The sequence below is a fragment of the Typopeltis vanoorti genome, chromosome 12 (assembly GCF_054136105.1).
Source record: "Typopeltis vanoorti isolate ZY-2024b chromosome 12, IOZ_Tvanoo_1.0, whole genome shotgun sequence".
Classification (NCBI taxonomy): Eukaryota; Metazoa; Arthropoda; class Arachnida; order Uropygi; family Thelyphonidae; genus Typopeltis; species Typopeltis vanoorti.
This window is the reverse complement of record NC_143560.1, coordinates 103,282,993-103,296,888: the sequence shown is the minus strand read 5'-3', so window position 1 is coordinate 103,296,888 and position 13,896 is coordinate 103,282,993. Positions and strand designations below refer to the sequence as shown.

General features: G+C 35.5%; 1 protein-coding gene across 2 annotated transcripts in view; it reads right to left on the bottom strand.

Moving 5' to 3' along the window:
- l(2)34Fd (nucleolar protein 10 lethal (2) 34Fd) overlaps positions 1-13,896 on the bottom strand; it is a 238,401-nt gene that overhangs the window by 32,176 nt on the left and 192,329 nt on the right. For both annotated transcript variants that reach the window (XM_090401368.1, XM_090401370.1), the window contains exon 14: positions 13,626-13,753. In XM_090401368.1, coding sequence (XP_090257494.1) covers positions 13,626-13,753 — 128 coding nt within the window. The remainder of the gene's footprint in view (positions 1-13,625; positions 13,754-13,896) is intronic.

Below are 13,896 nucleotides of genomic sequence, written 5' to 3'. Positions count from 1 at the left end.
ACGAAAGAGGATGGGCTGGCAATTTGAGATTTAGCCGACCAAATTGTATTCTTATTGGTTAAACCAAAATAAAAAATGATGGTACAACATGACAAAATTTCATGCCGGCTGGGGCGTCATCCAGTTAAACAAGGCCCCCGTTGTTTTCGCCAGGGAACCAGGGCGAACAGCGAAAAGTCAGCTACTGGAACAAATCTGAAAACAAACCCCAACTCAACATCACCAGAGTTAAAGATCGGTACTATCAACATAAGAAGCCTGAATGGCAAAGAAATGGAGCTAGCTGAGGAATTAGATAAGTACCAGATCGACATAATAGGGGTGACTGAAACAAAAAAGACCAAAACTGGTGAGATCTTTCTGAGCAATAAATATAAAATGTTATATTCAGGCAATGACAATCATGGAAAAGAAGGAGTAGCCATAGTATTCAACACAAAATACGAGGCTAATCTTCTTGAATGGCAGTCAGTCTCAAGTAGAGTAATGTGGGCAAATATGAGAATGGGGAACTGGACAATGAGACTTATTTGTGCCTATGGTCCCACAGAAGGTTCTACTAAGGTAGAAGTGGAGGAATTTTTTGAGGCTTTAGAAAAAGCAACTGACAAAATGAAAAAGGAAAAGTTGGTCCTTGTTGGAGATCTAAATAGCAGAGTAGGAAATGATTGTGAGACATACAAAAATATTTTGGGAAAATTTGGAGAAAAGAGCAAAGCTAATAATAATGGCAAATATCTGTTGGATTTCTGCTCAGGACAGGGACTGGTTATTACTAACACCATGTTCCAACATAAAAATGTGCACAAATTCATATGGAGAGAAGAGGCTAGGAATAAGAAAAGTCTCATTGACTATGTTATTGTTGATAGTGAGTGATGTTTTCTCCCTGGTGCAGGACACCAGAGTGTACAGAGGATTTGAAATTGGAAGTGATCAGTATTTAGTCTTGAGCAGGATAAAATTGAATTTCATATTGAAAAGAATAACATGTAAGAAAGTTTTAAAGCGAATAAAAGTTGAGCAGCTCTCAGGTGTGAACTGTAGACTAAAATAAAGAAAGATTATTGAAAAGAAAATGAAAGAGTTTGAGAACAGGAATCAAACCTTGGAGATTCAGTGGCAAACTCTGAAGAAAACATTAATTGATTCTGCCAGAGAGGCATGTGGTGAGGTTGTGTGCAAGGATAAAAAAAATCAGAACTCCCTGGTGGACACAGGAAGTTAAAGAGGCAGTGAAGGAAAAGAAGAAAGCATATCAAAAGTTTCTGGCAAATAAGTCAGCTTTTACTCTTACAGAATACAGAGACAAATGTAAGAAAGCTAAACAGTGTGTAAAACTAGCTAAACAAAAGTCATGGGAGGATTTTGGCAAGAATATAGAAAATAAATATCAAGAAGGTGGCAAAATATTCTGGAGGTTGTTGAAAAAGCTTAGGAATGGAAGAAAGAGTGCTGTAAAAGGAGTTAGAGATGATAAAGGTGACATGAAAACAGGAAAACAAGATATCCTTGAAGTATGGAGTAATTACTTTGAAAAACTGCTAAATGAAACAAGCAGTGATGACAGCACAGTGATAAAAAACACTGACCAGGCATGCAGTCAGGAATACATATCCATACTTGAAGTAGAAAAAGCCATCAAAGGCTTCAAATGTGGAAAGGCAGCAGGAGTAGATGATATTCGACCAGAAATGCTGAAATATGGTGGTATAAAAGTCTTACAGTGACTGCACTGCATAGTTCAGAAAGCCTGGACAGAGGGACGAATTCCCGATGATTGGAGTAGAGCTCTCATAGTACCCATATATAAAAAGGGAAATAAAACTGAATGTGAGAATTACAGAGGTATTTTCCTACTGAGTGTTCCTGGCAAGATCTATGCAAGTATACTTGAGAAACGGTTGAGAAGAATTGTGGAAGAAAAGCTTGGTGAAGGACATGCTGGATTCAGGCCAAATAGAGGCTGTCAGGATCAGATCTTCACTTTACGACAAATAGTCGAGAAAGCATGGGAATATAACAAAGATCTGTATTTAAGTTTTGTCGATTTGGAAAAGGCATATGACAAGGTGCCAAGAGAGAAGCTATTCAATACGCTGCAGTTATATGGTGTCAATGGGGCATTATATCAAGCAATACTTAGTCTTTATTTGAGTTGTGAGTCAGCAGTTAGAATTGAAGGAAGTACAGGAAGATGGTTTAATGTTAAATCTGGTGTGAGACAAGGATGTACATTATCCCCTCTGTTATTCATTATCTATATGGATCACATTATGAAGGAATGTGGTATTAAACATGCTATTAGAATTGGACATGTTAATGTCAGCTCTTTGCTTTATGCAGACGATGTTATACTTCTAAATAAATCCGCTATAAGTTTGCAAGAGTCCCTGACTAAATTGAATAACTGTTGTAATAGATATGGTATGAAGGTTAGCATTAAAAAGACAATGAAAATAGGTAGAATCGTTGAAAATGTCCACTGTGTTGTGAACGGGGAACCTGTGGTACAAGTAAGACATTTCAGCTACTTAGGCACGATTTTTAGTGAAGATGGTAAATTAAATATGGAAATAGACAACAGAATCAACAAAGCTGGTATCGTGGGAAGTCAATTGAATCAATTCATATGGAATAAGAGAGAAATTAGTCGGAACACTAAATTAGCTGTATAAAAGACTGTGTTCAAACCAGTTTTAACTTATGGATCTGAGAACTGGCTCAGAAGTAAAACACTTGACCAAAGACTAGAGACTGCAGATATGAGAGTCCTGAGAAAGATTAGAGGCGTGAACAGATGGCATCAATGGCAATATCATATTCAAAACGAGGATGTTAGGAAAGAACTTGACATTGTCGGCATCCAGGAATGCATTAGCTCTGCTAATGCATTCCTGGTGGTATGGTCACTTAAACAGAATGGGCGAGGAAAGATTAGCAAAACAATCGTTCTCTGCCAGGTTGGCAGGAAAACGACTCAGAGGAAGACCAAGATATAGGTGGATTGATACGGTATAATGTGCCATAGATGATAGAAATATAAGATCTGATAATGATAATATTGGAGTCTTGACAAGTAATAGACTGATTTGGAGGAAAATTGTAGATATATAGTTAGTAATGATATAAATTTTTCATGTAGTACTATCATATCCTGTATACGTCTGGAATTTGATGATGATGATGATGAGTCACTACATTATAAAATTGAAGTGTCATCGTCATACGAAATCATTCAAATATTGCATCCAAAAGAAAAACTTCGAGTATAACACTTTGAAAGTAAACATTTGGTTTTTGGAAATAAAGATGCAGCTCAAGTATTCTTGCTAAATTCTGTGTGTGATATGCATAGATTTACTGACATAGTATTTTATAGCCTGAAAACATTTATTCCTGAAGATGAAATGAATAGATTTATTCATTCCTCAATTTTATTTTACAAACCGGAGAAAGACAAGATTTACATTATAATAGTTAAGGGCCATTTCAAATAAACATTTAACATTATTTCAAAAACTTTGATCATCTGTATGTGTTACAGATATGCTACTTTATTTAATTTGCAAGTTGAATTTGTAATGTGTAAGTTGCCTTTCTTGATTATAATTATAAGTTACTGTAATTACTTATGTTAATTGTAAAAAGTAATTTGTTAATTACATTAATAAATTACTTTTGTTAATATAATTATAATGTGAAAAAAGCTGAAACACCTAATTACCTTTTAACAAAAAAAATCTGCACACTGTTCAATTCGCATTCATTCAGTTCACGATTTGAATGAATGCAAAAACAGTTATCATATTTTAAATCTTACAATATAATCTGATGTATTAACTTTTGACTGTATTTATAACCGATAAGAAGAAACACAGTTGTTTTTCTTACAGTGTGCGAGTAGTTTTCAAGAAAAGCATTTCAATGATTAATCATAATGGCAATGTAATGCTATCATTTTTTGTGACTTAAGCATGATGCATGGTGGTTCCCTGCAAAGGAAAATATGAAAAAGTAGGATATCAGCTGAGAGAAATTAGATGGAAGACTGGATTGATTACATGGAAATTTGATTTTCAATTACTTTTTTTTTTTTCCACCATAGTCTTTCACATAGAAGGCAAATGTGTTCCAGTTCTAATTTTGAATTAAATAAAAGCAGGAAGAAAGTTAGCCACCACAATATTAATATTTAGGATGATTTTTTTAAAGCGATGCTCAATTAGAGCATCCCTTTTAAAATATCATCCTGAATTTCTATTTCCCATAAAAGAAAAGAACTGGATGGCCAGTGTCCACCTCTTCTGGAAAAATGTTTAATATCTTATCTGATAAGTAAGCATTAGTTCATGTGTTTAATTTACATGAAGTGGATACAGAATGTATCTATTTTTTTTTGTAGGTTTTTTTTTTTTTTTTTTTTGTTGCTGATTCACTTTTCACAATTCTCTTGACAAGTGGGTTCTCATTCAGCAGGATAATTGAGGAGTTATTTCAGGAGTGAGACTGTAATAGGTAATGTGATATTTTCATAAATACCACCTTCTCTACATAAAAGGATTTCAGGAAAGGTATTGTGGTGGCTAACTTTCTCTCTGCATCCTAATAGAAGATGTTCTGTTTGAATTTTATCCTTTGCATCTTCCCCACCTCAATCCTTCCACCTTCAGCATGCATGGGAGTATTGCTGGGTGGGCTTCCTCACAGTTGACCTAAGTTTTCTTGTAAAGCAAGATTTATAATAATGCTCTTTATTACACCATCAAGCAGATGGTAGAGCCAAACAGGTAGTTTGGACATGCCAATTGTGGATTCTTAGGGATGTAGAGCCTAAAAAAAGGACATTTGAGATATTCTGCTTTTACCAATGTTGGAGGCTTGGATGAGTCAAATGTAGACATTATAGAATACATCCCTCAGGACAGTCACTCTTGGATCTTTATGCTCTGAACATATCTTTTCATCAAAGAGATCTCATTTTGATATATTATACCTTAAGAATAGTTGAGTTAGGTATCTACCTGGATAACGAGCAAACAAGGATGCTGGATTAGCACACCAAATTGTATTCTTATTGGCTTAAACCACAATGTAAAATGATGGTACAACATGACAAAATTTCATGCTGGCTGGAGCATCACCTGGTTAAACAAGGTCCCTGTCATTTTCACCAGGGAACCAGGGTGAACAGCAAAACATCAGCTACTGGAACAAATCCTGAAGCACATCCCAACTCAACATCACCAGGGTTCAAGATCGGTACTATCAACATAAGAAGCCTGAATGGCAATGAAAAATGGAAAACTAGCGGAAGAATTGGATAAGTACCAGATCAACATAATAGGGGTGACTAAATAAAAAGGACAAATTATATTCAGGCAATAACAATCAGAGAAAAGAAGGAGCAGCTATACTATTCAACACTAAATATGAGGTGTGACAATTTAATTCCCGAAATGCATGTGTAAAAAACCTACGTTCAGAACTGTGACAACTGTTGCCTTCGAAGTAGTCTCCTTGTACATTTATATACTGGATTCGATGGTGTTCCCATTTCTGGAAACTGGCCTGGAACTCTTTCCGGAATACTCTAGAGTTCCTTTATCACATTATGCTGAATATCAGTGATGTCAGAAAATCTTTGCCCTTTTAGCAGTCTTTAATTTTGAAAAATGCCAGAAATCACAGGGAGCTAAGTCAAGTGAATAAGCAGGATGACCTATTTCACTAATCAATTTTTTGGCCAGAAACTCTCTCACGATGAGTACACTATGGCTTGGTGCATTGTACTGATGGATGATCCACTTGTCAGGACACAATTCAAGGTCTTTTTCTCTGAAGAGAATCTTGTAATCTTTTCAGCACCTCTAAATAGCATTGTTGGTTGACTGTTTGTCCCTGTTCAATGAATTGACAGTGAACTATCCCCTTGTGATTAAAGAAACACACCAGCATGGTCTTAAACAGCGAATGTGACATGCATGTTTTTTCACGTGGCAAACTCGGGATTTTCCACTGCATGCCCTACCATTTTGTTTTGGGATCATACTGGAAGCATCAGGTTTCGTCACCTCTTGGAAACATGAGCAGAAAGATCAGTCGCAACTTGAAGTCGCTGCTGCTTCTGTTTGTCCATCAAAATCCGAGGCACAAACTTTACAGAAATCTTTCACATGCCCAATTCTTCATTTAAAATTATCTTGACTGCTTCTAGATTCATTTGCAATTCATCAGCCATTAATCGCACACTTAATCGTCTGTCAGATCATACCAAATCTAACACTCAGTTCACATTTGCATCCGTCATTTTTGCTTTTGACTGTCCACTTCTGAAGTCATCAATCACATCTTCTTGCCAACCTTTGAATCTCTTATGCCACTCAAAGATACTTGACTTTTTCAGAGCATCCATACCATATGCCACTTTCAACAGCTCCAACGTTTCAGTAGCAGTTTTGCCAATTTTCACACAAAATTTGATGTTAACATGCTCCTCCAAATTCCAACCACACATTTTTATGCCAAAGTTTACATACAGATCTCTATTGTTTCTGCAATAGCCAACTAGCAAATGGCTCTATTAGCTTGAGGTTTAGGCACGCATTAGTTAAAACATGTACAAAGACGATTACTCACATGACTCTAACCAAATCACCACAGGTGACACTACATGGCCATCCCAGGAATTAAATTGTCACACACCTCGTACGACGCTAATCTTCTTGACTGGCAGGCAATATCAAGTAGTGATGTGGACAAATATCAGCACGGGGAACTGGACAATGAGACTAATTTGTGCCTATGGTCTAGCAGAAGATTCTACTAGGGTAGTAGTGGAAGAATTTTTTGAGGCTTCAGAGAAAGCAACTGACACAATGAAAAAGGAAAAATTGGTCCTTGTTGGAGATCTAAATAGTAGAATAGGCAATGATTGTCATTCATACAGAAATATTTTGGGAACATTTGGAAAAAAAGAGCAAAGCTAATAATAATTCAGGACACAAGAGTATAGAGAGGATTTGAAATAGGAAGTGATCACTATTTAGTTTAACAGGATATAACTGAAGTTTATATTGAAAAATAGTGTGTGTAAGAAAGTTTTAAAATGAATCAAGGCTGAGCAGCTTTTGGAGAACTGTAGATTAAAATACACACACATATTGAAAAAAAAAAAAAATTTGAAAACAAGAACCAAACTTGGAGATTCGATGGCAAATCCTGAAGAAAACATTGAATTCAGCCAGAGAGGCATGTGGTGAGGATGTCTGTAAGGATAGAAAAATCCTTATATAGAACTCCATGATGGACTCAGAAAATTAAAGGAGCAGTGAAGGAAAAAGAAGAACAGCATATCGAAAGTTTCTGGCAAGTAAGTCAACTTGTGTGCTTAGAGAATACAGAGAAAAATATAAGAAAACAAAGCAAGCACTGTGTAAAACTAGCTAAACAAAATCCTTTAGTGTTACATGGTGATCAGCAATCATCTCAATAAAATTATGTAGACCACGACCATGTTAGGAATAATTACTTGAATCTCCCAACATTTCGCCCTTCATATTAAGGCCAAGACAAGTTCTATTACATTTCAAACAGTATGCCAAAGTGACAATGATTTGATCAACTGTTATATTACTGGCATGACTTCTAGTGGAAAAAAAAACTACATCAAATCTATATTCTATTTATGTTGAAAGTTTATTTTACACTTGGTTAGACTATAATAAATTTAGTTTAATCCTTTATCCAAGTGTGAGCAAACAAAGTTTGCGCCTGAAAATAAATATCTTCAAGACTGGGGTAAGGTAGTACAACACCAGGCAACTCGTAGCAAAGGTGAACCAAGCTAACATCACTTCTATCTAAGTATCTCCTATAATCCAAAACACATCTTCTTGCAGATATGTCTAATGTTATGCATTAAGGGAAGGGCCACTACCCAGACTAGTTTCGACCTTTATTGAGGTTTCTTCAATGGGAGCCAGGCCCAGAAGTGGAGATACCAGGCAGAAGCAATGGCAAGGTCATCTATACCTATAGGAGTTGCCCAAGGGTGTGCCACCTTTTTATTAAATTACTCTGGATTTAGAGAAAGATGTTGAAAGTTTATTTTACACTTGGTTAGACTATAATAAATTTAATTTAATCCTTTATCCAAGTGTAAGCAAACAAAGTTTGTGCCTGAAAATATCTTCAGGACTGGGGTAAGGTAGTACAACACCGGGAAACTTGTAGCAAAGGTGGACCAAGCTAACATCACTTCTATCTAAGCATGTCCCATAATGCAAAACAATGAAGGTCAAAACTAGTCTGGGTAGTGGCCCTTCCCTTAATGCATAACATTATACATATCCACAAGGAGATGTGTTTTGTATTGTGGGAGATCCTTAGATAGAAGTGATGTTAGCTTGGTCCACCTTTGCTACGAGTTGCCTGGTGTTGTACTACCTTACTCCAGTCCTGAAAATATTTTCAGGAGCAAACTTTGTTTGCTCACACTTGGATAAAGGATTAAACTAAATTTATTATATTCTATTTATATCATCATCAGAGAACGAATTCATATCAACAGCTTTAATACAGCAAAAGTGGTGGCCTAATCCTTAATTTAACAAGAGTGTTGTTATATTAGTTAAGATCCTAGATTATTTAATTAATAATTTAATTTAATAACTATAGTAAACCTGGCTTTTCTGATCATACCTTGAATTCCACATAGAATTGACTGGAAAGGTACCTGTTGTTTACATCACACCAAAACGTGATATGAGTATAAATTTAAGGAGCCTTGAAATTCTTATCAACCACCCTAATCTTAACAATAATAGTGGTCTAAAAATCCCAAGAATATGAATGACACATATTCTACCCACTTAACCTTTTGGTCTAAGAGTTAATTATAACTGTAAATAATCTATGATCTTAACTCTAATATAACAACATTCTTGTTAAGTTATGGATTAGAACACCACTTTTGCTATATTAAAATTATCTATATGAATTTGTCCTCTGATGATGTTATAAACAGAATACAACTTTGATGTACTTTTATTATTTTTTTTTTTTGCACTAGAGGTCAGGCGAGTAGAATAATGGTTAATCAAATCAGTCACTTTGACATATTGTTTGAAATATAATGTATGAAATATAGCTTGTCTTTGTGTGTGTGAGTGTGTGTATATATATATATATATATATATATATACTCCAGACGATGACCTTAATATGATGTCAAAACATCAGGAAATTAAAGTAATTATTCCTAACATGGTTGTAATCTCCATAATTTTACTGAAATGAATTGCTAAACAAAAGTCATGAGAAGACTTTGATAAAAACATAGAAAATAAATATCAGGAAGGTGGCAAAATATTCTGCAGGCTATTGAAAAAGCTTATAAACGGAGGAAAGAATACTGTAAAAATAATCAGAAATGATAAAGGTGATGAAAACTAGAGATAAAGATATTCTAGATGTCTGGATTACTCCAGACATCTAGAATATCGAAAGACTGCTAAATGAAACAAGCAGTGTCAGCATAATGATACAAAACTCCCAACAGGAATACATATCAATACTTGAAGTACAAAAAGTCATCTAAAACCTGAAATGTGAAAAGTCAGCTGAATTAGAGGAAATTCGACCAGAATTTTTTAATTTTTATGTCTGATCCACACACAAAAGTCCACAAGACCTATAGCACACTAGTGTCGTGTGTGGGCAAGAGGAATAGAAGAAAGGAAGAGTGTTCACATTTTGCTTGAACTGAACAACTGAGGGTTGTAATCTTTGGGGAAGGCAGAGTGGGTGAAGCTGTTCCAAAGAACAGAAGTAGATGGAATAAAAAGGAGGCAGTGAAGTTGGTTTGGTGAGTTTTAAGGTGGACTGTAACGCTTGTTTTAATGATTTTGGAGGAGAGTAGAGAAATAATAGTGGCCAATTCAGCAGAGCACTGTTCATGAAAGTATCTGTAGAAGAGGCACAAGGCAGAAACTGAACATCTGTGAGAGAGGTGTTGAAGTGGGTTTGGGAGAGGATCATTAATTAGCTGGATTGCTCTCTTCAGATAGAATCGAGCAATCTTAGAGAGCATTTTGGTGCACCACACCAAATATGGGAGCAGTATTCCACGGCTGGGCAGTGTCTTGTGTGAAAAAATACACCAAGTATTTTGGTGGCTGCAGAAGCTATATTTGAAATATGGGTGTGCCAGGAAAAATCAGAAGTGCAAGTCAGTCCAAGAAGAGAAATCTGATTGTGTTTGGATATCTCAGTACTACTGAAGGTAAGGGGGGAGGGATGTGAACTCTTTCTTGCAAAAGATCAGACAGAAATGGGTTTTGGTGGCATTGAAATTTATAAGGTTGTCCTTGCCCCATTGGGATATAGCTAAGCAATCTGAGTTCAGGTCCCGTTGTGGAAGATCTTGAGGATTCTAATATTTGAGCACTAACAGGTTTGTTGAATGAAAAATAGGAATGAAGTGTACTGTCATTGGCAAAGCTATGGATAGGACTGGAAGTCTGCGAGCAGGTCGTTTATATACAAGAGGAAGAGTGTGGGTGAAAGAACAGAACCTGGGGTACTCCTGCATTGGTGGGGGAAGTCTGAGGAGAGTAAGCTGTCCACCATGACATGTAGTGAGCGACCGGTGAGAAAGTTGGTGATCCAGTTGCAGAGTGAGGAAGGCAGACCATAGGAGCAGTTTGGTGAGTAGGCCCCTGTGGCAAAATCGATCAAATGCCTTTGAAATATTGAGGGCAACCATCCCTCTATATCTGAGAAATGCTCAAATATGGAGGTATGAAAGTTTTTCATAGTGGCTGCATTGCACAATTTAGAAGGCCTGGCCAGAGGGTCGAATTCCAGATGGTTGAAGCTGAGCTACCCATCTATAAAAATAGAAATAAAAGTAATTCGAGAATTACTGAGGTAATTCCCTACTGTGTTCTGGTAAGATTTATGCAAGTATACTTGAAAATGGCCAAGAAAAATTGTTGAAGGGAAATTGTGAAGAACGAGCTGGATTCAGGCAAATAGAGGTTGTCAGGATCAATTTTCACTTTAAGACAAATAGTTGAGAACTCTTGTGAATATAACAAGGATTTTATTTAAGTTTTGTTGCTCTGGGAAAGGCATGTGACAAGGTGCCAAGAAAAAAGCTCTTCATAATGCTACAGTTATATGGTATAAATGAATATTACATCAAGAAATACAGTCTCTATTTAATCTATCTATACATAGTCAGCAGTTAGACTTGAAGAAGGTACAGAAAGGTTTGAGGTAAAATCAGGTGTGTCACAAGGGTGAATATCCCACTCTTATTATATATATGGATCACATTATTAAAGAAAGTGGTATTAAATCCGATATCAAAATTGGTGATGTTAATATTAGCTCTTTACTTCATGCATATGATGTTATACTTCTAATAAATCCATTACAAGTCTGCAAGATTCCCTGACTAAATTGAATCTCATCTCATTTTCCTTTTACCCTCCTTTACCTTGCAGTGTCGATGGTTTATTAATCATTGGACTTCAAACCGTTCACAGGATAAGATGGTCAGCCCTACAATCCAGTGTATCCTATGTCCTGTAGTGTTGAGTTCTCAAGGCTGGTTTGCCTGCTTTGCGGGATGAAAAACCCCAGGATAAACCCTACTGTCCACATCCAAGACCAGCTAAGTTGGCTATGGCTGAGAAAGATCCTTCAGCTCCTCACGTCACTGACAGGAATTGAACCTAAGACACTCCTTCCACAGGATTGCAAAGTGCACAGCCACTAGGCTAGCCATGTGGACTTCTAAATTGAATAACTGTGGTAATAAATTTTGTATGAAAATCAGCAATAAAAAGACAAAGACAATGATAATAGGCAGAAACATTGAAAACATCAACTGTATCCAGAATCATGAACCTAAAAAACAAGTAAACCTTTTCAGCTATTTAGGACAATTTTTAGTAAAGATGTTAAATTAAATATGAAAATAGACAACAGAATTAGTAAAGCTGGTATAGTAGGAAGTCAGCCAAATAAATTTATATGGAATAAGAAAGAAATTAGTCAAAACACTAAATTAACTGTATATAATGGTGTTGAAATCAATTTTAACTTATGGATCTGAGAGCTGGGTTAGAAATAAAACACTTGATTAAATACTGGAGACCTCTGAGAAAGATTAGTGGAGTGAGATGGCATCAATGGCACATTGAATCAATCAATATCACATTAAAAATTAGGATATTAGGAAAGAACTTGCCATTGTTGGCATTCAGGAATGTCTTAGTAGAGCTAATCTTAAACAGAATGGGAAAGGAAGATTAGCAAAACAAGCGCTCTTTGCCAGGTTGGCAGGATAGAGACCAGAAGAAGACCAAGATGTAGATGGATTGATACCATAAAAAGCACCTTAAAGAGTTAAAAAAATGCTTATGCATATAATGGTGAAATTCATATAGAAAAGACTGTCTTGGAAACAAATGACTCAACCTTTATTTTATTTTAATAACTGTTTTCATGCTATGAACTTTTCTGAAAAATAAAAAGTTTCTTTCAAAATTTCTTTGAATAAATAAATCATTGTTTAAGCATACTTTGTGACCTTTATTTAACATTAGTTATGTTCAAATTTTATTGTTGAATATGTAACCTGTTTTTCATTATTACATCTATAGGAAATAATATTCCTGCTTTATGAGCATAGAACAAATTAATTCATAAAGTCGAAAACTATCTGTATTCAACTGTGAAAAATCAAACACCAAACTCAGTTGACAAAATTCCAGTTCATATTTTGACAAAAAAAAAAAAAAAAAAAAAATTTATTAAAAACTGCTTCTCTTGAAATGGAAGTTCAACTCTTACAATTTTTAAAGGGGAACTAGGATGCACACACATGAAGTCTAGGATACCATGATTGGGCACCTACTTCAGAGGCCCATATGGAAGAGGAAGGTATGTTGGATTGTGTCTCATGGTTAAATTCCATGATCAACCATTTCTTACTATGGACTTGCACAAGGTGGGACAACAACCTAAGTTTACCATGAGCACTGATGAGGTGCAGGTCTCTATCAATGGTCTGGCGACTTTTATTCTACTCTGTATCCTTCTACTATTGGAACACTAACAACAGCATTCTACAAACGGTTTACAATATTGGCAGTTTCCTGGATACCTTACAATCAGGTCTTTTTCGAATCTTGTTATATGGCATTCCTTACCCATGTAAATTAGCAATGAACAGTATGGCTCATACCTTCAATATCAATATACTAGCTTTTACCATGATATGAGTGTAGTGTTAAATGGCAAGGTGAAATGCCCAAATGGGAAATAAGAGGGATGGTCATAATATGTTGATTGGATTGTGTATGCATGTGTATATTTAATTAAAGTAATCAATATATCATATACCAGTTTACTGCCTGGTTATCATCATAAAAAGGTGATTAAAAAGTAGTGGGACAAGAAATTCACAAAATAGATAGTATAAAATTCATCATTTTCATATGCAGTTCTTGAAAGAGTTCTGGCAGTGTCAAGTTAGCAAATACAAAAAAGTTATACGTACATGCTATTTTACATAACACTACACAGAAATGAAAACAAAAATCATTTACCTTATGATATAAGCGAATATCCATGAAAAATCCATGCATGTATGCCCTCAGCAAATTAGAGCCAATAAGGTGAGATAATCCAAGGTCTTCCAATTCCTTCTTTGTAACAAATTTATAGTCATCATAAACTGAAAAACAAAACAAATAAACATGAAATAAAAAAAAAAAAAGAAAGATGACTGAAAACAATTAATTTGAATGCTGTTCATGAAAAAAAAAAAAAAATTCAATAAAACAAAGCACCTGAGGGAGACTGGAAATACCATCTTTG